This window comes from Prionailurus viverrinus, chromosome E1 (genome assembly GCF_022837055.1).
Source record: "Prionailurus viverrinus isolate Anna chromosome E1, UM_Priviv_1.0, whole genome shotgun sequence".
NCBI classification, from domain to species: Eukaryota; Metazoa; Chordata; class Mammalia; order Carnivora; family Felidae; genus Prionailurus; species Prionailurus viverrinus.
Window position 1 is genome coordinate 49525838 of NC_062574.1, and position 22530 is coordinate 49548367.

Consider the following 22530-nt stretch of genomic DNA (forward strand, 5'->3'; position numbering starts at 1 on the left):
CCTTCCCTGCATTGAATTCAGCTACCATGATCTGCCTTTTCGAAGTGCGATTTGGGTCCCCATCGTGTTTTATCCGTATGTCTCCGCTGAAAGTATTTCCCGTTACGATAATTGTATGTTGTCATCTCCTTGCTTGTAGCTGCGAAGTCCTTTCGGGAACAGTCCACACCAATTTAAGAGTTCACCCCCAGTGTCTAACACAGTAGCTTGCACTTAGAGACACTCCATAAATATTTGTCGACTAAGGGCATGAATAAATGAATTTGTTTAATGATTCATTCCAGAGTTTAGCTGGTGATTACCATCATCCTCGCTGGTTTCCAGTTTCTGGAATCTGCTTCCTGTTCCACAGGGGCCTGGTTTGCCCATCTTCCTGTCCCCCTCCCAATCTCGGGGATGACAGAAAAGGCACCACTCCGCAGCCAGGGGCGCAAGCTCCCTCCTGTCCCACAATGGCAGCCCCCGGGGGGCTGACACTTGAGTTGATTCAGAGCCTCCCTCCCCCTCTTGCTGTCCCCTCCCCTATGGGATTTCAGTTCCCCTCAATCCCGCCCTGCCCTTTCTTTCTGAGTGTGACGGAGTAGCTGAGAGTAGTCTTTGTGGCCTGGGGAGCCTTTTGGAGGAGGCAAGTGCGTCGCCATCTTGAGTCTTGAGTGGCTCAGATACTCAATAAAGGCAGTTTGTTGTCCTTCCTCTTGGACACCATTTAGTCTCCTTACCTAAGTAAGAGCTGTCCTTTTGCACTCCGTCCCGGTTGAGAGCACCCCCTCCCTCCCTCCCTCCCGTTTCTCTGCTCCTTCTGAAATCAGACTTCCGCTCCCTAGAAGGTTCCCCAGGGCTTTATCTCCTGCACCACCCACTGCTCTTGTCACTGAGACCTTCTGTGCCTGGATTGTCCCAGCCCTGACTTTCTCCCCTAGTCGATCATTTTTCCTCGACCCATTTTCTCTCTTAGAACCGATAGCTCTTTGGGGCCAGGATTCCCTGAACTTTTTGAAAAAAATATCCCCTAAAATCTAGAGTACCTGACATTCCCCACTGTCTCTTTCCTCAGCCGTGCTAAGCCCACAGGGAGTCGCCCTGGGTGGACAGTGAGCCCACAGTGACATTCCTTTCCTGGAGATCAAACGTCCCCCTCTTCACCTCCTCGAGGGGCTGGGAAAGGCCGTGGAATCCCCAATCACAAAATCCATGGAGCTTCAACCCAGGGACTGGGGGAAAGAGAGGGGAGTGAGACTCGGCTTCCCCCACAAAGTGCTTAACGGAAAGGGAGGAGACGATAAAAATGAAGGGGGTAACACTCAGGATGGATTTTTTTTTTTTAAAGAATTTTATTTTATTTATTTATTTATTTATTTATTTAATTTTATTTTTGGGACAGAGAGAGACAGAGCATGAACGGGCGAGGGGCAGAGAGAGAGGGAGACACAGAATCGGAAGCAGGCTCCGGGCTCTGAGCCATCAGCCCAGAGCCCGACGCGGGGCTCGAACTCACGGACCGCGAGATCGTGACCTGGCTGAAGTCGGACGCTCAACCGACTGCGCCACCCAGGCGCCCCTTTAAAGAATTTTAAAACTGTCTTGCCTTCCAGTTTCTTCATCAGGGGTAAGTGATCTCCAGTCATCCCATCCATGAAACAAATATGCATGAAGGAAGAAAAACCCGCCCCAGAGCCTGCTGTGTGCCCAGCTGGACGTACCAGGCATCCATCCCCGGAGACTTGAGCGCGGGGCCCCTTGAGAACTCGAGAAATGGGGGCATCAAGGTCAGAGGGCAGATGCCCAGCCCTTGTGGTGGGAGAGCGGGAGTCATCGTGGGTTCCACTCGAGGGGCTCAGGGCTGGGTCATCGGGAGAGTGGAAATCTCTGGAAAAACCCTCATACCCCTGTTGCAACATTCTAGGAAAACGGCCCATCTCTTGGAAGAAGAGTGAATCACCCAGGGGAAGGTTCGGGGCAGTCGCTGCCGTCCCACGGCCACTTGTCCCCACCCTTTGGTTCCCCAGTGGTGCTCCAGCCACCCCCTGGAGGGCCGAGCTGGGGGAGGAGAGGGTGGCGCTCCTATCCAGAATTTCAAGGAGACCTATGCAAATGGCCAGTGGGCACTTCAGGGGAAGTTATGAGGTGAGAGAGGTTCTGCAAAGCAGAAGTGGGCACGGTGAGATTTCCCAGTCCCCTCCCCCTGTCCCTCTGCCCCTACCCCACGCCCCGCGTGGGCCCTGTTCCTTCCCTCTCGGAGACCTGTGGTTTTTCCCCAGTTTCCCCAGTCTGAGAAAATGTCCATCTTGAAAGGCAGCTAACTTGTTGGCCTCATTTCAGCCCCAGAACTCAGGAATAGAGGAGGGGCACCCGGTGGGGCCGCGGGGAGCGGGAGCGAGAAGGAGGAAAGGAACACAGCCCCGCTCGGGCACCGCATACCACTTAACGCCTCACTTAACGGCTCCATCAGTGGGGTGGTGGGGCCAGGACCCCACCCAGTGGCCCGGGTTCCCAGGCGTTCTGGCCCCAGCGCCTCCCCCCACCCATCCCCGCCGCCCCCGCCTGCAAGCCCCCCAGGATTGGTCAGATGCCATTCGGGAATCCAGGACAGCGTTTCATTTCGCGCCCCGGCCTGCCCGTAGAGGCACCTCTGAAAAACACCGCCTTCCCCGCTGAGTTCTGATGGAGCGAATCTGCATTCCTTCCGCTTTTAATTAATTGCCAATTGATTACCCTTCCGTCAACACAGGATGGTGGAGGCTCAGGCCTCCCCGACAGGAAGTAAACTACCTATAGACGAGTGAATCAGGGCACCGGGTGGCTGTTAGTTATTCAGGAGCCAGGGTGTTGGCGGACCTGGGTTTCCCTCACCTGTTCCAGCTTGCCCCGATAGATGCAAGGAGAGGGCTCTGGGTAGAAAGTGGTTTCCTGCCTCTTCCTGGGTCCATATTTGAACCACACTTTCTTCTCTCTCTCTCTCTCTTTCACCAGATTGCCATCCCTGGTTTGGTGGCTTCTTGCTTGACCTTTTACCCATATCCTACAGCGTTAACCAGAGCTGACCCAACTATATGGCCTCAATTAAAGAACCGGTAGCAAATTGGAGATTGTATTTCCCTTTTTTTTTTTTTTTTAAGGTTTATTTATTTTTGAGAGACACAGAGAGGGTGGGGTAGGGGCAGAAAGAGAGAGGGAGATGCAGAATCTGAAGCAGGCTCCAGGCTCTAGGTTGTCAGGGCAGAGCCCGACGGGGGGCTCGAACCCGCCAACTGTGAGATCATGACCTGAAGTCAGACGCCCAACCGGCTGAGCCACCCAGGCGCCCCCGGAGATCCTATTTCTTTCTCTGGGGGTGGGGGGCGGTGAGCTGAGGGGAGTTGGGTAGGGGGGGCAAGTTTCATTTTTTATCCATATAGAACTTACTGTTTTCATTGGGGATAAGAGTACGTATAGCACATTTCACCACTCACAGGTATTAGTGTGACCCTTTAATTTTTTTTTATTTTAAACATTTTTAAAAATACTTATTTTTGGGGCGCCTGGGTGGCTCAGTCGGTTAAGCGTCCGACTTCAGCTCAGGTCACGATCTCGCGGTCCGTGAGTTCGAGCCCCGCATCGGGCTCTGGGCTGATGGCTCGGAGCCTGGAGCCTGCAGCCTGCTTCCGATTCTGTGTCTCCCTCTCTCTCTGCCCCTCCCCCGTTCATGCTCTGTCTCTCTCTGTCTCAGGAATAAATAAACGTTAAAAAAAATAAAAATAAATACTTATTTTTGAGAGGGAGAGAGCCAGAGTGTGAGCGGGGGAGGGGCAGAGAGAGAGGGCGACACAGAATCCAGAGCAGGTTCCAGGCTGTCCGCACAGAGTCCGACGCGGGGCTCGAACTCAAGAACGGTGAGATCATGACCTGAGCCGAAGGCAGTCGCTTAACTGCCTAACGGACGGAGCCACCCAGGCGCCCCTGGCGCGATCCTTTAAAAGAAAAAGAAAGCAAGCTGAGGGGTGAGAGTTGTAGCGGGGGAGGGAGTTGGGGGGCCAAGGGCGGAGGATCTGGAGGACCCCGGCAGTGGAGGCCCAAGGGGAAGGGGAGATTCTGTGGCCGGCTGGGCCCAAGTGCTGGCCTGGCTGCATTAAGCGAGCAATTTAATCTCCTCAAACCTCAGCTTTGTCATCGGAACACTAGGGGGGGCTAGTCCGGGAGGTCCCCCCTCCCTCCTGGGTGCCGTGGGGGCTGGCGGGAGGGACACCACCTGGGGCTGGCTGGAAATGCAACATCTCAGTCCCCGCCAGAGGCCTGAAGCATTGGAGTCTGCTTTTTCACAAGATCCGAGTGGCTCATGCTGACATTAAAGTTTGGAGGCTCTGGGCCGCATGAGGTGGAGCGTGTAAACATCTAGTGAGCAGAGGGACAAATGTCAGCTTCCCCCTTCTCTCCTCCCCCAAACCGGCTCACGCGCTCGCTTTGGGAAACCTTATGGTCAGGAGAGAGGGATTTGGGGTGGATGACGCAGTGGCTTGCGTTCTGATGGTTACATATACTTTGTCTCCTTGTGACCATGACGTGGGATAGACCACAGAGATTTTTATCCTGGTTTTTATCCCAGAGGGAAGAGCGTGGCCCTGAGGAATCTAGCAATTGGTCCTAAGGTCAGAGGGAGCCCAAAGGGACCCGGGTCACATGTGCAGATGCCTGAGGCTTCGACCACCAAGCCAAGGCCACCGGTGGAAATGGCCACTCCCTCTGGTGGGGGAAGGGGCCCAGGGGGCAGCTAGGTGGTCATCAGAAGGTTTTGCTGGGCAAAATGTGAGAAGACCCCCAAGGGACTGGAGGCCGGCGTCCTGACCGTGACACCAAACGCGACCCTGTAAGAACTTTCATTTAATGACCATTTGGGGGGGATCCATCCCGTATTGGGCACTGGGGGTTTGACGCTGAACCACATGGACTCGTGGGTGAGGGGCTACGGCCAAGAAGGGCAGGCAAATGGGACACATGGGGACACAGGCCATGCCGTACAAGCACAGGGTGCTAGGAAGATCACCCCGACCGAGAGGTGGGCGCAGAGACCGGAGAGGCCTAGGTGGTGGCGGCAGCAGCATGGGGCGCTGGAAGAGGGTGCCCGTGGCCACAGGCCCTGGACACTCTGTCGGTGACCTGGCACCAGAGAATGTTCCTGGCCTAGGAGAGGACCCGGGTCTGGCCAAAAAGGGGAGGGAGCTGGGCGCGGCCTGGGAGGAAGGTGGGGAGGGAGGAGAGCCCTGCCCTAGCGTGCCCTCTGTCCCGGGCGCGCACCCTGCCGGGAAGCCCTGGGGCCACAGCTGCTCGGCTGGCCCGGCCCAGAATAGCCTTCCTTCCGGGCAGGGCTGCCTGGGCCCGCAGCGCCAGCGCCCGAAATAGGGCTCGGCCCGGAGGCCCGCGGGCAGCGGGCAGCGGCCGGAGGGCGCGAGGGGCCGCCCAGCTCCGGGACGCGCCGGGACGCGGGGACCTGGGGGACGGCGGGGACCCGGGGAGGGGCGCAGGCCGGGATCCCGGGCGCGGACATCCGGGTGGGGCAGGGGCGCGTGGCGGGGCGCAGGCGCCGGGACCGGGGGAGGTGGGGCAGGGCCAGGATCCCAGACGCGGGGCCCGGGGAGGTGGGGCAGGGGCGTGGGCGGAGGGCGCAGACCGGGGAGGGGGCCGGGATCCCCGCGCGGGGACCTGCGTCCGGGGAGGGAGGGAGGGGGCCGGCCCCGCGGCGGCGGGGTGGGGCGCTGACCTCACAGCCTGCGGGGAAGCCCGTCGGGGGCCGGCCGCGCTGATGGAAGGGCGGAGGAATGCGCGGCGGGCGGCAGCGCGGGCTGAGCGCCCGTGCGGTCCCTCCCCCTGCACACTGCGCCTGGAGGAGGGGTTGCCGTGGGCGCGGACCTGGGGGCCGGCGGGGGGCGGGGAGCAGGGCAGGGGGAGCGCGGGAGGGGGGGTTAGGGAAGGGGAGGGGCGGCAGGGCCGGTCTCCGGGGACACCCCCCACCCGGGTCTGCGCCCTCCTCCCGCCAGGCCTGCGAAAGGCGCGCCTCGCCGTCAGATGCAGCCCTGGGGTCAGGTAGCCCTGGCGGAGCTCTGTGCGCGCGTCCCTTCCTGTTCTAGCAGGCGCCACCCCTCACCCAGCCTCCTCTCGCGGGCTCCCAGCCTCAGTTTCCTCATCTGTTAAGCAGCGATTACTCCTATCTACATTACAGGGTTGTTACGATTAAAATAGAATAATCATGTAATGTGCCCTTGCTCTATAAATGGGGTCCTCTGTCCTCCCCGCCCCCTGCCTCCTCAGTCAGGCCTGGGATCAGCGAGGCCTTCCCGTGTCCCTGTCCTGTCCCCCTCGGCCTGGAACTGGAGCTGCGGGTGCATCAGCACCCTTGCCAGGGCCCTTTCCTCTCCTCCCTCCCCCTCAGGGTTACCTTGGAACGTGCCTCCTACAAGAGGATGGTCCAACTGGTTGTCCGAACCTGCGGGAATCCCAGGCTGAGGTCCAACAGTATTCACGGAGGGCGCAGCCTGGCTGGAGTGAGTCAGCCTCTTTCTGAACATCATTTGCTGTTTCAGCTGCCCTTTGCAGCTTGGGCCTGGTGGTTGCCAGGACAAGGCAGCCCCTGGAAATCACTGGGAAAGACCAGCAGCATGTTCTGGGGGTGGGGGTTAACAGTGCACCTGGCAAGGAAGGGCCTCTCCATCCCCCACCCCCTTCCCCTCCTCTATGGGAAGCCAGAGGCTCTGGCCCCAGGCTTGGTGGGTACCCCATGTGAGGAAGGGCGGGCCTGACTTACTGTAACTGCCTGGCCGAAAGCCTGATTGTCCTGTGGTTGGGCAGACCAGCCAGAGAGGGGCCCTGGCGGAGGGAGAGCTCACCCAGCGTAACAAGTGGAGGCAGGGTGTCACTGGGGTCCCAGGGAGACTCAGCAGACCAGGTGGGGCTGCCTGCAAGGTCACCGTCTCTCCCCTAAGCAGGTCTGGATTATTTGTAAGAAATCAAGTCTGTCCAGGGGCTCGGCCCCTGGTCCGGAGCATCAGAGCACCCGGTGTTGAGAGAGCACTCCCTGTGTACTAAGCAATGTGGGTGTTCACTTACTGAGCTATCACAACGACCGAAGGAAGCGGGGAACGTTAATATCCCCATTGTACAGACGGGAAGCAGGTTTATTGACGCGCCCGGGTCTCCTAGCTGGGAGGAGGCAAAGTGAATTGGGATGAAAATTTAGGCTTCTTGTTTTTGTTTTTATTTAAATTTTTAAAAAATGTTTATTTACTTATTTATTTGAGAAAGAGACAGAGCGAGAGTGGGGGAGGGGCAGAGAGAGAGAGGGAGACCCAGAATCCCAAGCAGGCTCCAGGCTCTGAGCCATCAGCACAGAGCCCGACGCGGGGCTCAAACTCACAAACCGTGAGCTCACGTCCTGAGCCGAAGTCGGACGCTCAACAGACTGAGCCACCCAGGCGCCCTGAAAATTTAGGCTCCTAATCCCTACTCTGTCTGGCCTCTGGGGTGTGGGAACCAGCGCAGCCCAGGAGGGCAGATGGCCCAGCTGACCGCCCAGGTGCCTGAGCCCCTCCCCCCCTTCCCCCCCCCCCCCCCCCAGCAGCTTGCTCGGCACTCGGCTGACTTCCTGTCCCTGGGAGAGCAGCTGTGGGTGCGCTGAGGCAGGGCGGTCCCCTTCCTGTGGTTCAGGTAGGAGCACAGCCTCGTGCCTTCTTGGCATCCTCCCTCTTTCCTTCCCCAGGTTCTAGAAGTCAGCCCTGGGTACTCCAGAGAGCCTGGCAGAGCCAGAGGTCGGCCCGGAGTCCTTAGCTGCGGGTGAAGGGCGCGTGGGCGGAGAGAACAGGCTGGGGCCCTGGTGGAGGACCTGGCCTTCAGCTCTCAGGGAGCACCTGGAGGCTTCCCCCGTCCCGCCTCCTCTCTGACGGTGGCAAAAATGCAGAGGAAAGCCCACGTCCCGTCCCCAGCTGCCCCAGCCTGGTGGTTGGGATTCAACAGGGACATCCGAGGGACGGAGGCTGCTGTGTGCCCGTGTCCCCCTCGCTGTCAGGAACCCCGGGCTTTGCAAAGAGCTGGCTGCCGGGCATCCCCTGACTTTTCCCTGGGTAACATTGCCAAGGAACTGTGGTGCTGGCCAGACTTCCCACGCCCGGCCCTGTGGCTCTACCCCCCTCCGTCTCTTGCCCATGGAGGCTCGGAATAAGCTTTCTAGAGGATGCTCTTTCTTGTGTGAGGGGTCATCTGAGGTCGCCGAGACGGAGCTCTTCACCAGAGAAATGCAGGAACATCTCTGCAGCTAAATGAGGCAATGTCTGTGGGGGACTCGGCCTTGCCAGGCAGGCTCCAGATGCATGCTCCCTCCCTGAGAGACGTTGCCCTTGGCCGTGCAGCCCTTGGCCAGGCCAACCACTGGGCTCTATCCCTGGGTGCCTTTCCAGGCTGTCCTTTGCTCAAGGTGTCCTTAACAGAGCCTAAAGGGACATTCCGCTTCTCCCTATGCCCAAGAGCAGAGAAGGACACATTTCTCAGGCTCTTCCTGAAAGATTCAAGGAAAGAAAAAAACGTTCTTGATCTGAGATCCTGCAGAACCAACCCCCCAGAACTGGCTTGAGTGGCGTCTCCAAAATTCATGTCCACGTGGACCTCGTGCATGTGACCTAATTCGGAAATCGGGTCTTTGCAGATGTAATTAGTTATGATGAGGTCATACTGGATGAGTTTGGGCCCCAATCCAATGGCTGGTGTCCTTATAAGAAGAGAGTTGGACACAGACACACAGAGAAGAAGGCCGCGTGAAGACAGAGGCAGGGACTGGAGTGACGCATCCGCCGGCCAAGGATTGGCAAGGACCTGCTGGCGGCCACCGAAGCTGAGAAGCGCAAGGAAGAATCCCCCCCCCCCCCGCCACCCCCGGAGACTTCAGAGGGAGTGCAGTCCCATGGACACCTTGATTTTGGACTTGTGACCTCCAGAACCGCAAGGAAGTCCGTAAGTGTTGTTTTAAACCTCCCAGTGCGTGGTCCTTTGATATGGCGACCAGGAAAGTTGGACAACCACCGAATGTCAAACAGAGGGCAGCTGAGGAAAACAAGAAGGAAACAGAGCAGGGGCACAAAGCAAAAGCTGGAAGAGACCAAGGAGGAGACGGGAAGAAGTGCTCCCTCCATGTCTTCCTCTCTGCGGGGACAGGAAACCACCACGGAACCGGTGGCCCTGCGAGCAGGAGTGTGTGGGGCTGGATGTTGGGCGAACGGGAGGCGTTCGAGATCTTGCTGGTCCCAGGGAGCCCCTGCTAGTAATAATAAAGCTTTGACTTGGTCCTATATCAACCTTAGGACTCCCAGAGCAGGCTTTGTTGAGATCCCCCACAGAGAGATGAGGAACCCAGGCAAGGCCATTAGGTGCTGGCCCAAGGTCGTTTTCCAGGAAGCAGTGAAGGGGGCACACACCCAGCTTCCCTGCCCGACAGCCAGCGCTCTGCCCTCTACCAGTCCGGGAGTGGGGGGTGGGGCAGCTCCCATGCCAGTATCCAGTGCCTCAGTGGCGTCGGCAGGTGCTGGCCCTGGTCAGGGACCCCAGCTCTGTTCCTGGCGAGCTGCGTGATTTGGGACAAGTCACGGCACCCCCTATTTGGCCGTTCCCTCCACGGGAAAACGGGGGACAATAATAGGGCCTAAGCCATGAGAGTTCCTGGAGAATTAAATGTTCATATAGTTCAAGTGCTTAGACCAGAGCTCGGCGCACTGGAAACTTGAAGGTGTTTGTGAAATGAATAAAAGACGCTGATGGGAGTACTCTTTGTCCAAGGAGAGCGCCGTGGGACCGCGAACCTGTCTTATTCTCACTCCACAGGCCACGGGGAGGCCAAGGCCAACAACATTCTCATGCGGTCCTGGTCTGTTCCCCACAAAACCCTCCAGAGACTAGCCAGAAGGGCCCTTGAGACCGAGGAGCAGAGCTCCGCCCACGTCCTGGGCAGGCTGATTCAGTTGCTTGAATCCTGCCTTCTCGAAGGCTGAGGACACCTTTGGATCCTGGGCCAGGCCAGCGGCTCTCTCCTCCCAGAGGAGAGCTCAGACCCCCGCCAGCAATTCCGCCCGGAGTCCTGGTCAGTCGCCTCCCGGTTAGCTGTCTCGGGGGGACCAGGACTGGGGTGACGACTTGCTGTCAGGCATCAGCCCATGGAAAGAGAATTGCACAGTGCACAACAGAGGGGTGGTACCATGTGCTGCATTTGCAGACGGAGGGAGCCGCGTGTGTGTGCCACCTTCCCCACCTGTCCCCTGGGGGGTCTGCAGCCTCTACTGGCCCTTTCCGTTGGCTCCTGTCCAGATGTCTCTCCTCCCGCCCACAGAGCCCAGCCGGGTGACCCCAGGGCTTGTGGACTCTGCCTGGGTTGAAGCCCCTCCCCTTCGGCGCTCGAGACTGACCCACTCAGTCCTCGGCCTGCTGTGGGCACAAGGTCTCTCGCTGCAGCTGGGCCCCTTGGCTGACCTTCTCAGCTCCTTCTCTTAGACGGGAGAGGTCTGGCAGCACGCCTGCGGGCGGGCCGGGCTTTTCTCCTGGGCTCCTCCCTCCACTCCAGGGCTCTGGCCATAGCCTGGTCAGGGTCCTCGCTGAGTTCCTGGCCAAACCCCGGAGTGATGGCCTGAGGAGTCCAGCGGGGAAGCCCCAGGGTGTAGGGAAACATGCCACAGCCACTGACTGCCCCGCCCCCCACCGGGCAAGGCCCGTGGGTCTCCAAGTGTCTTCTGGGTAGCCTTCCGGCCAGACCCCCTCGCCCACTTTCTCCGGGAGCCAAGGAGCACTGAAGAGCACAGGGAAGAATTGCCCCTTCCCAGCGCTGGTTTCCTCTCCCTCCAGCCTCCTTTTCACGGGATTCCGGAACAGAAAAAGTTACATAGAGGCCATCTCATCTCTTTCCCCAGCTTCCGGAAACCAGAGTTCAGGGCAATATTGGGGTTCTCTGAGGCTTCGAGCAAAATCCCGCACGTTGGGTGGGCCGGACGTCTTGCTGGAATTTCCTTGGGAGTTCTGTGTGCATTGGGCACCCCCATCGAGGCTCCCTCCTGCTGGGAGATGGGGGATGTGTCTCATGCTCCTAGCAACCACCCAAGGTCTCAGGACCTTGTCCCAGGGCTGAGCTGGCCAGTGTGGACTCAGCTGCCATTTGAGTCCCCTGGGGAGCCTTCGCAGCCGCTGCTAGATGGAGGTCCTGGACGGTGGGGGTTCTCGCACGCAGATGCTAGCAGTCGTGGCAAGGGCACTGGACCTGAAGCCCAGTGATCGATGTCCTAAGGGAGGCTGCTTCTATCACCAGTTATCTGTGTCATCTGAGGCAGGTCTGAATCCCCTCCACACCTCAATTTGCTCATCTGGAAAATGCAACAGATGTCACTTTACCTGCCTCACTTGCATCCGAGGCGCGGAGGGAACGTGGAAGGATATCACGTTATTAGGGCGCATCGAGAAGAGCAGAAATGCCACTTATGCAAACATCAGGTGCTGAAAATAAAAGATGCCTGTTTGCGTCCCAAAGTAAAAGTTGTGGGTGACTTACTATCGTAACGACTTCTGAAACCTCGTTATTTAAAGACATTTCTTCTTTTGGGGCACCTGGGTGGCTCCGTGGGTTGAGCATCCGACTCTTGATTTCGGCTCAGGTCACGATCTCACGGTTTGTGAGTCTGAACCCCTCGCCCGGCTCTGTGCTGACAGCTCGGGGCAGACCGGGCATAGGGCCGGATAACCCCAACACGACACGACACGGGCTCACAGGTGGGGGGGGGGGAGTGTGGGGTAGGCAGATGAGGAGACCACCAAAAGGGAAGGAAGTGTGTGCCAGTGTGGGGTGCAGGGTGTGGGGGGCTTACCAGGCTAGGCCTTCCATTCCATTTAGAAGAAAATGACCAATGAACCAATGTGGATCCTACTGGGATGAACCATGGACCGTGTGTGCGTGCGTGCGTGCGTGCATGTGTGTGTGTGTGTGTGTGTGTGTGCGTGCGTAATAAAAGCAGTATTTTTAGAAGATGAATCTGGTGTGGATGTGCCCGATGGGGACATGCCAAACCTCTTGAAGTTCCCAAAAGTTTTTTTCCCTTTTCCGGGCCATTTCCCTGTTTCAGGTCATTAGAATGCCCCTCTGTCCCACGCCTGCCTGCCCGGGGAACACCTGCTGTTTTGCCTTAGCTCACGAGTGTCACCTCTTCTGGGAAACCACTGTAGGTCATTTCCTCCTAGGGCTGCCAGCTGTCTGCTGTATAACACTTTATTTTTACACCCATTCCTTTTTAGGATACTTCTTGGTTTTCACCTCTGGTTCCCCTTTCAGACTGTAAGCCTCTTGATGTCTGAATGCTTCTTAGCACTGATCTCCAGCATCGGTCATGGTGCCCCGAAGGGGGTTCCTACCTGCACCGGGATCACCTGGAGTGTTGTTAAGGCAAGGGTACCCTAACCTTCAGAAACACCGCAGCCCCCCCATCACACAACTTCAGGGGACACCATCCACAAAGATCATATTGTGAACAGCGCCCCTGCGGTTGTGAGGCACAGTGACCTCCTGGAGGACCAGCTTTTACATTTCATGCCTTTACCTTGCAACATCCGCACATTGCAAATACCAGATAAGGTTTTCTATAGGAAAGGAAGATTGGAGATTTGGGGGGGAGGGAGGCGAAACAGAGGAAATACATTTTCTTGTGTAATGTGCCAAAAAGCTAGTCTCCTGGTTGTTATCTTTTTCTCTAAGTCTAGCTTTTCAAGCCTTCTCCTAAGGCTGGGCCTGATGATTGCAATGAATGGCAGCAGTGACGGTTTCACGAGGATTACGTGAAGTTTTAGCATCCAGAACCCTAGCTTCAGAAGACGGCCTGTAGCCGCTGCTGATTGACTGCCATGCAGCCTTCCAGGCCGCTGCTGTTGCTTAAGGCTGTGCTGTAATGCAGAACACTCAGGAGTGGGAAGTCCAGAGTTCTCCCCGCTTCTGGGAACAGCCCCCCATCCCCCTCCCTGCACCAGCTTCCACAGGCCGTCCTCATGACAGTGGGTCAGGCTCACCCAAGGATTTCACAAATGCCTGGCCTGTTCCCAGCACAGTACAGCTGGGAGGGCTCAGCCCTGGGTGGGGTGGGGGGGTGGGGGGGAGGAACACCGTACTCTTTCCCTGTGGGGCCGGCCCCCTGTTCTCAGGCCCAGGGCTGGGAGCTGGAGCCCAGGAGAGGGAAGGGCTGCACTTGCCTGCGCTTGCCGGGGCGCGGGCCGTGAACCCAGGCTTTCCCTCCCTGCTGATTTCCCAGATCGGCTTAGTCAAGGTTCAAGAAGGAAATTCCCTGTCCCCGGAAGAGAGGAGGATCGGGGCTTGTCTTCCCGGAAGGCAGCAACGAAAGTGGTCAGAGAGTCACCTGGGGAGATGTTGAGGATTCAGATTCCGGGACTCCCCTGAGGCCTTCTGATTGAGAAGAGCTGGGGTTGGAATCTGGGAGCTAGCAATTTCGTCTGCTCCCTGGGGGGCTGGCCGCGGGCGCTTCCGCACTTTTGGGGGAGGTGTGTGTGAAGAGTGTTTGGCTGCAAGAGCCCCGGGATTCTCGGGATTCTCAGCCGGAGGGCCTCTGGCTCTTGCGCTCTCTACCTGACCCCGTGACCCTGGAAGAGCTGCCCTTGTGTTTCAGGCCTCAGTTTCCCCATCTCTGAAATGGGCGTGTTCCGACCCGAGGGTAGGGTGATCAATTGGCCTGGTTTGCTGGACTTTTTCAGAGCTGAACTGGAACCGTGCTGGGCAAACCAGGACTAGCTGGTCACCCTACCAGAGGGAGAAACAGGACGGGGGATGTGCCACCTACTGGAAATGTGACTGGAAGATGCATCTTTGCACTACTAGTAGCTGGCTACATTTATGTACATATTTACTAGCTCGTTGTCTGTCACTCCCACTAAGTCTCTGGAGAGCAGGACAATCAGGGCCTTGTCCTGTTCTACGCTCAGTCCCCGGACACACAGGATGTGTTCAACAGATACTTGGGGACTGAAAGAATGAATGAGTGAGTGAGGGACCGGGGCAGAGGCTGGGGGGCTCCAAGGACGGGATCCCTGGACAGAAAGAGTGTGCGTTGGGGGGCGGAGGGAGGGCACTCGCCAGCCAGAAGGGGAGATTCGGCTCCCCTGGTCGGAGAGAACTTGGCCGAGGTGGGGGGGGGGAAGCCAGTGCCTTCTGAGCAGCTCCCCTCGGAGGGGTCAGTGATCCCCCCCCTCCCCCCAGTGACGAAGGACTCCTTGCCTCCCGCAGGAGCCCCGGGCGCGCCGGTCCACCCTCTCTCCTCCCCCTCCCGCCCCCCACCCCAGGGAGGTGCGCCTGGCAGCCTCCCCGTCGAATTTCCTGGCACTCGGCTGAGAATAAACAGCGCTGCGCGCCCGTAATCCCGTTGTCACGGCGACCGCGCTCCGCGGGGCGGGGGCGTGGCGGGGGCGTGGCCTGCCCACCGCGCGCGAGCTCGGCTGGGCGCGGCGGCGGCGGCGGCGGCGGCGCGGGCCCGGGAGGTGCCACCCGCCGGGCTGAGCGCGGACATTCTTCGCATAGCTCCGCCAGGGCTCCCGCGGCGTCCGGGAAGTGACTCTTCCTGGCAGAGGCCGGCCTGGGAGCGACGCGCGCGCCCGCCCGCACGGGAGGGGGCGGGACGCGGCGCTGGAAGGTGCGCCCGGGGCCCGGCTCTTCCCAGCCTCGGCCTGGGTCTTCCCGATCCGCCCCTGGGCACGTCGACCCCCACCCCGCAGACTTCTGTCTCTGCTCAGACTCCCTCGGTGACTCCCACCACCCCCCCCCCCCCCCGCCCCGTCTCTCTGCCTGGTACCCCGGCGGTGCCCCCTCCCAAGCCTCCTTCCTCGTTCCTTAGACTAGGACCCAACGTGCAGGCTTATGCTCCAGCTCCCCTGTCTGTGGCCTCCCTCGCTCCCTCCCCCCAGAGCAGGCCTTAGATTTCCCATTCCTGGCTCTGGCTCATCCGGAGGACTGCCCAAAAAAAAAAAAAAAACAGCACCACCGGAGAGAGGATAGGGCCTCTTGGGGGGTGGATTCTTACAACGCCCGAAGCAGCCGTAATAGGGCACAGGGCCTGGAGGCAGCAACCTTTCCCCTTTCTGTTGGCCAGGGACCCCCAGCTCTGCACGTCTTAACCTCACTGAGGCATGGGTGTCTGCTCAAGCTTCTTAGCAAATCTGGGAACCAGGCGGAGTCCTCCTCTGGCAGTCAGGACAGAGCCCCCCACCCCCACTCCTTAAGTCCTGGGTGTGTGGGGTGGGGGGTCTGTCCCCAAAAGGACTGTGAAGTACAGAAAGATTTATGCAACAGAGGGGAGGAGGAGGAGGGAAAACAGGAAGGGGCGCTGGGGAGCTGAATGATGGGAGAGATTCTGTTGCCACTCATTTGCTGTGTGAATTTAAGTAAATTGCTTTCCAGGGGCGCCTGGGTGGCTCAGTGGGTTAAGCGGCCTACTTGGGCTCAGGTCATGATCTCACGGTTCATGGGTTCCAGCCCCGAGTTGGGCTCTGTGCTGACAGCTCAGAGCCTGGAGCCTGCTCTGGATTCTGTGTCTTCCTCTCTCTGTTCTTCCCCTGCTCACGCTCTGTCTCTGTCTCTGTCTCTCAAAAATAAATACAGATTAAAACAAATGTTTAAGTAAATTGCTTTCTTTCTCTGGGACTCAGTTCGCTTGTCTGCAAAAGCAGAAGGTTGGTCCAGTCTGTGGTCTGATAATGGGGAGACAGAAAAAAGTGTGGGAGGAACGATGTGGGGGGAGGGGGCATCAAAGGAAAAGGGTGGGGGGGGGGCTTCCTGCCTCTGAGTTCAACCTCCCAAGGAGGGCGGAGAGAGGAGCTTCCCCTTGGGCCAGAGAAGATCAAGCCCTTGGGTTAGTGCCCCCGTCAACACTGGACACCCTGGCAAAACAGCGCCTGAACAGGGAAGAGCCTGCCAGGAGTTTCCCAGGCTCCCCTCCTCCTGGGATGAGCCAGGCCTCACTGGGTCCCCTCGCCTGACCTCGTGCTCTGGGAAGGTGACCTTACCTGGGTCTGCATTCTCTGTTCTGGGAAACAGTGGTCTCTCTGGACAGGTTCCTACATGCTCTGTCCACTCAGGAGTCTCAAGCCTGGCCCTTTCTTGTCACTTTATTACATTATTTTCCCCCAAAAGTCTAGGAGATGGGAAAGAAAAATGACTTTGTTTATTTACTCTCAGTTGCCTTTTGAACGCTGATTCCCGGAGCAGCTTATAGAGGGCCCGGGGAGGGGGCCAACCCTAATGCTGACACCCCAGAGCCAGGATCCTCACGGCTTGGCTTTGCAGGGAGATGCACTGAGGGGCAGCCCTGGGCACACTCTTAGTGCTTCGGGAGGCGGAGAGAGTTCACGCTTCCAAGCCTGTGTCTTTCCCACATTCCCAAGTGGTGTGTCCTTGGGCACGTTGCTTAACCTCCGTGAACCCGAGTGACTGCCCCACTCAGTCAACAAATATTGACTGAGCCCTGTTCTGGGCCTCAGAAGTGACCAGCGCAAGCCCCCAGCTCCCATGGAACCCGCGGTTGTGTCTGAGAATACAGGGGTGATAACACCTGCGCTGTGGGACTGGGAGGGTTAACCCAGATAGCCTCTAAGTACCCAGAGGGTGGGAGTGACTAAAAATAGGCAAATAGACGGGTACTGTCATTGGGAGGCACGTGTGGGTGCGCCCTCGCAGGCCCCGGATCTCCCAGGAGTGGAGGGCCCACCCCTCCCCCCACCTCCCATGAACCTGGCTGTGCTGAGGTCGCGGGTCACCGCCAGGACCCCCGGTGACCCCGGGAGTCTGGGCTTTCTCGGAACACCTCCCAGCCAAGGAGGAGAGCGCTTCTAATAGCCTGGAGCCTCTAAAAGCTTTGACCACAGCTCAGTTTACTCCCTGCAAACCCTTTGAAGTTCTTCCTTCGAACTTGCTTTGCATATTCTGGTCAGATCTGAATCAGACTAGCAGGAATTACCACTCTCGGTACAGTCTAGGTGGCTGCCTTAGCTTGTCAGTGACGTGAAGATGATTCCAGAGCGAGCGAGGAGCGCCCGGGGAAGCAAGGGGGCAGAGCGCGCACCCCAGCGGCTCTCTCTCCCCTCCCCTCCCCTCCCCTCCCCTCGGACGCCGCGTGGGTGTGGGTGAGAGAGAGAGCAAGCCAGAGCAGGGGCGGGGAAAAGGCTCCAGTCGGTTTTCATTAAAAAATAGTGCTCTTTATTATAAATTACTGAAATGTTTCTTTTTTGAATATAAATATAAATATGTGCAAAGTTTGAGTTGGGTTGGTATTTTGTTGAGTTCTTCAAGCATCTCCTAACAGCCTCGAAGGCCTGGGTGGGGGAAGGGAGAGGACTGGAGGTGGAATCTTTATAAAAGACAGAGTGATTGAGGCAGATTGTAAACATTATTAAAAAACAAAAACAAAATAACAGGAAAAAAAAAAAAAAACAAAACACCCCAACACACAGCTGCCCCATCCAGCCCCATACCTGACACAGAAAACTTTTGTGTTTTAGTTTTCCCCAAAAAGAACAGTTCCAGATAATTCCATCGCTGCTACATTCCTGTTAAGTTTTCACTGATCAGTGCTATTGCAGAGAGGGAGCAGCTGGCAGCTGGGGTGGCAGGGGCCCCAGTCTCTCAATGACTTCCTGCCTGTGCCCTCCCCCCACCCCACCCCCAGGTGAGGGCTGTGCAGGGCCTGGTGGGGGGTGGGGGGTCTGTGGGACCTGGTGGCTCAGCTCTGCCGAAGCCCAGGCACCCTGAGGCACCTGGGACTGGCCAATACCAACTGGGCTCGCCTTCTTCCAGGACTCGGCTGGAAGGCGGGAGATCCCGCCCCCCTCCGTCTCCGCCTGCCGCTCCCCGCCCCCCCCCCCCCCCCACGCTGAGTGGCCAGCAGCTTGCCCTCCGAGGATCCCTTGGCCTCTGCCTGGATAGGCTGAGTGTGTGGCTTCTTGTGTGCCAGTCCCTATCCATGGGACAGGGAGCATTTAAGGCAAATCTCCCAGCCAGACAGGAGGCCCAAAGTAGAACCCCTCGTCTTGGTGTCGGAGATCTGGGATCAAAGATGGCTATCTTTTCCACCCTCCTCCCAACCCCCGGGTACAGAACAACTGACCAGCCCATGCCTCCCCCCCCCCCCCCGCAGGCCACTCCCCCCTTAAAACGAGGGAAGGGCCCAGGGCTCTCGGGCACCCGATGGACTCTGGGACCTGTGTTCCTGGTGGCTGTCCCAGAGAGGGAGACAGAACAGCCCCCTTCAGGTCACCCCTTGACCTTAACCCCCAGAGCCGGGGCGGGGGGAGGAGCATGCAGCCGCCCTCCTCACCTGGGGCGGGCGGTGGGAGGAGCCATTTCCGAGGCCAGCCTGCAGCCCTGAGGCCCCTGGGGGCGCCCTCTCCTCCACCCTCTTCCAGGCCGGAGACCTGTTCAGGTTTAAAGCTACATTTTAAACCAAATCAAAGAGCAAACAAGTTCCGTTGGAAAGTTTGAAGACTCCCCGGCAGTTCTCACTAGTTCAACGCTCCTGCAGTGTCCCCTGTTTGGAAATGCAGGGGGAGTTGAGGAAGCGGAGAGGAGGAGGAGAAGAGACCACTGCTGTCCTCGTCGCTGTCCCTACGGGGCCAGCGGGCTCCTCCGGAGACGCTGGCGTGGGGGCGGGGCGCTCAGGTGGCCGCCCCCCCTTCCCTCAGACACATTCCAGGTCCCGCCGGCCCCATTCTGCAGGGGGGGGGGGAGGCGGAAGGGAGGGGCCTGTCCACCCCCCCCTGGCTCCCCCCAGAGCTGCAGGACTCTCACGGCTGGATTCTTGTGCTTGTGTCCTGTGCCACGGGGGAGAGGGGACCCAGGCTCCTCGCCCCGACCCCTGCCCTTTGCGCTTTAAAGAGGGGCATCGTACTGGTCCAGGAATTCCCGAATGGGCCCAGGCAGCTGGGTGACTTTCTCATAGGAGTCCAGGTGGCCGTTGACGGTCTTCCGACAGAGATGTTGGAGAGTGGCCACGTTCGAGGAGAGGGGCCGGCTCAACACCAGAGGGATCTTCTCGCCCCCGGAGTAGATGTAATAGGCTCTCCTGGGGGGACTCCCCGCCAGCGGCTGGGCCGGCGGCTGCTCCGGCACCTCGGAGGAGGGTTCGGCGGGTGGAGGGGGCAAGGCGGGGGCGCCGGGGGGCGGCATGTAGTGGTGCACCAGCTTGAGCACGCAGTCGAAGCGGGGCACCGGCTGCGTGCTCCGGGGGTCGCTCTGCAGCGAAAAGCTGCCCCCCTCGCACTGGATGCGCAGGTTCTTGGTCCCCGACTGGGTCTTGACGCTGAGCGTGAAGAAGTGGCGCTGGTCCGAGCTGTCGCGGATGAGGAAGGTGCCGGCGGGCTCGGCGCTCAGCAGCAGGTTCGCCTCGCCGCCCGTCACGGCGCTCCAGTAGAAGCCGCTCTCCTGCAGCTTGCGCACTGCGTTCACCACCAGCTGGTACTCGCTCTTGGAGCTGAAGGTCTTGAGGCGCAGGCTGGTGTCCAGGGGGCGGCTCATCCCGGCGGCGGGAAACTTGCTGTGGGTGACCATGGCGCACGGAGCCAGCGTGGATCTGCGCGGCGGCGGCGGCGGCTGCAGCTGCTCGGCGGCCTCCGCACAGCGGCCGCTACCGCATCCCGGGGGGCTGCGGGGAGGAAGGGGCGCGCCGCGTGAGTGCCCGGAACCGTCCGGCGCGCCCGGCCCGCCCCGGCCCCCCAGCCTCCTCCCGGCGGCCCCGGGCACCCCTGCCCCCGAGGCCCCCGCCTGAGCCCTTCTCCCACCCACCCCACCCTCCCCCCCCCCGCGCCCAGGCACCCCGCGGAGCCCGCCCAGCCCCCGCCCCCGCCCGCGGGGTGGCCCCAGGCAGCCCCCTTCCCCGGCACGCGCCGGAGAACGCCGAGTGGGGAAACTCGGGCGCGGAAGTTGGGTCTCCGGGAGCATGGCCGGGGTGGGGAGCGGGAGAAGGGCCCCCGGGACGCTCTGGGCGCCGCTCAGTCCGGTGGCCCCGAGCGGCGGGGACGGAGAGAGAAATCCGAGGCACGGGGGGGGAGGGAGGGGGCTTGAGAAGCCCGAGGGCCCAGCCTGGGTCTTCCGGGAACCTGGGATCTCCGGCTTCCATCCGCTCTGCCCCCTACCTCGTCCCCTCCCTGCCGGGAATGACCCGGGAAGGGGAGGGGAAACCGGGAAAAAGCTCCCGGGACTAGCGAGTCGCCACCACCACCACCACCCACCCCCCCACCACCCCGCCCCGCCAACCTCCCGCCCCGCTCCACGCAGCGCCCCTCCTTCCTACCTGGTCCCGAAACGAAGTCTCCGGCCTCGGGGCTGCGCCTCCTACGGTCCCCAAGGCGAGGCGGCCGCGCGGCGACCAGCGGTGGCCCGCGCTGCGCCCAGATGTTGGCGGCCGTGGAGTCCACCGAGGGCCCCGCGCGCGCGTCTCCCGGGCTTCGCTGGGGCGCCCGCCCTGCCCCCTGCGCGTCCCCGGGCCGGCCGGCAGGGACGAGGCGAGGGGCCGCGGCGGGAGCTGGGCCGGAGTGGCGGCGCTGGCGGCGGCGGCGGCGCGGGAGTGCGAGTCGGAGCCGCCGCCGAGGCCGCGCTCGCGGGTATATACGCGGCCGCCGCGCCCCGCCCCCCGATTCCTGGAACTGCGCGGCCGGCCTTCTTGTAATGTTTAGTCACTACTCGCAGCAATGAAAGGCTGCGCGGAGGGCGAAGGAGGGGCCGCGGGCGGCCGAGGGCGGGCCGCGAGCGGGGCCGGGACCGGCCGAGACGCGCGCACAGACAAAGCGCGGCGCGAGGCGGCCCGGGCGGCCGGCGGGCGCGGCGCCAGCCCCGGCGGCGCGTTCCTGGCAGCGGCCCCTCCCCCCACCCTCCGCGCGCGCTCCGCCCCCAACTTCTCATTCACACTTTCCCCCTCCCTTCTAAGAAGGCAGGTTTCTGGCAGAGGCGGGGGCCCCCGCTCCGGGAGCGCGGGCAGTTCCAGGAGGCCGAGCGGGAGAGGCTCCCGGCTCCCCTTCCCCTTTTCTCAGACCTCGCGGGGACACCCCCCTCGCCCCCACCCGGGCCCGCCCGAGGTCCCGATCGCGGCCCCAGGAGGCCCGGGCCGGCCGCGAGGGGACTGGGGACACCCCAAAGGCGGGCGGCGAAACTGGGGCCGCACCTGGGAGCTGAAGTGGGGAGGTGTGGGGGCGGGGGGACGTGCGGGCACGTCCCGGAGGAGAAGCCCGGAGCCCCGGGGATGGAGGGGACGCAGCCTGCGTGGCAGCTGTCGGGCCTCAGTCCCTGGGCCCACTGCCAGGTTCCCTGCCGACGCTGACATGAGCGCCGCCTCCCGCCACCAGAAAACCAGACACAAACAAACAAGAACCGCTTTCACACATCTGGGTCTCCCAACTTTCGGGGTGCGGTGTGGGCCCTGCCAGGTGCTCTCCCTCGGCGGGACGGGCCCCGGGGCGAGCAATGGCCCCACCCCGCGCCGGTGTCCGCTAGAGGGCGCGCTGGGGTCTCGTAGCGGGAGTGGAGTTTGGAGCTGCAAGGAAACCGGAGGGGGCGGGCTGTGTGTGTGTGTGTGTGTGTGTGTGTGTGTGTGTGTGTGTGTGTGTATGGAGGGGGTGCTGGCTCAGGAGCCAGGGCGAGGCACCTTCCGGGGTACCGAGGAGAAGTCTCATCGCAGTCTGGAATTAGAGCTGGGAATAAAAGTCCAGTAGGGGAGGGTTTCCAGAAAACAGTTTTCAGGAGTTCAGCCCACGTCCAGATGGCCCAGCGCCGCCAAGAATGTGTCCCCCTCCCCCCAACCCCCACCCCCCCACCCCCGCCTGTACCTCTGGGTGCGAGGGTCTGATGTCTCTTCAGGGGTGCAGAGGTGATTGGGGTGAACCGTGGATTTGCTCTTGGTCACGCTGGCATGAATGTGGGTGGTTTGGGCTAACCAGGGCCAGCTCTATGAAGGTTGGAAAAGTTTGCAATCTGTCCCCCAAAGGGCAGTGGGATGCTGGAGACACCTGAGAGTGCACGAGCAGAGGAGGGGCAGAGACAGAGGGAGACACAGAATCTGAACTAGGCTCCAGGCTCCAAGCTGTCAGCACAGAGCCCGAGGCCGGGCTCGAACTCCCAAACGGTGAGATCATGACTTGAGCCCAAGTCGTTTGCTTAACCGACTGAGCCACCCAGGCGCCCCTTGAGAACCTCACCTCGCAGGACATGCGGGCTTTGGGCCATGCCCTCTTCCCAGATGCCACCCTACCGAAGATGATGAGTCAGAAAGGGAAGGACAGATGCTAATGGCAGGCATCTTGGGAGTCTAGGACACAAAGGCCTGGTTCCTTTGCTTCTCCAGGAGCGGACAGGCACCTCACTGCCTTTGCCATTCTGTCTTCAGTCTGTGCCATCACCCCTTCCCCTCACAGATGTGGGGGGAATAAGTGAGATTTGGGCAGGACACCCAGCCTCCCTGAGATTCAGTTTCCACGCACAAAGTAAGAACAGTAACCTTTTCCCCATCAGAGAGC

General features: G+C 60.3%; 1 protein-coding gene and 1 long non-coding RNA gene across 2 annotated transcripts; one reads left to right on the forward strand and one right to left on the reverse strand.

Annotated features, from left to right (window-relative positions):
* Window positions 1–5958: 5958 nt before the first annotated feature.
* Window positions 5959–11517, forward strand: LOC125152040 (uncharacterized). Its single transcript, XR_007147033.1, has 2 exons — window positions 5959–6512; window positions 7724–11517. It is a non-coding gene; the product is annotated as an uncharacterized LOC125152040 (long non-coding RNA).
* A 5687-nt stretch (window positions 11518–17204) lies between these two features.
* SOCS3 (suppressor of cytokine signaling 3) lies at window positions 17205–20597 on the reverse strand. The gene is made up of 2 exons (XM_047833708.1): window positions 20316–20597; window positions 17205–19667 (listed from the first exon to the last, which is right to left on the reverse strand). Exon 2 carries the CDS (start codon window positions 19571–19573, stop codon window positions 18896–18898), a length of 678 nt encoding a protein of 225 aa, XP_047689664.1. The 5' UTR covers window positions 19574–19667; window positions 20316–20597; the 3' UTR covers window positions 17205–18895.
* Between the last annotated feature and the right edge of the window lie 1933 nt (window positions 20598–22530).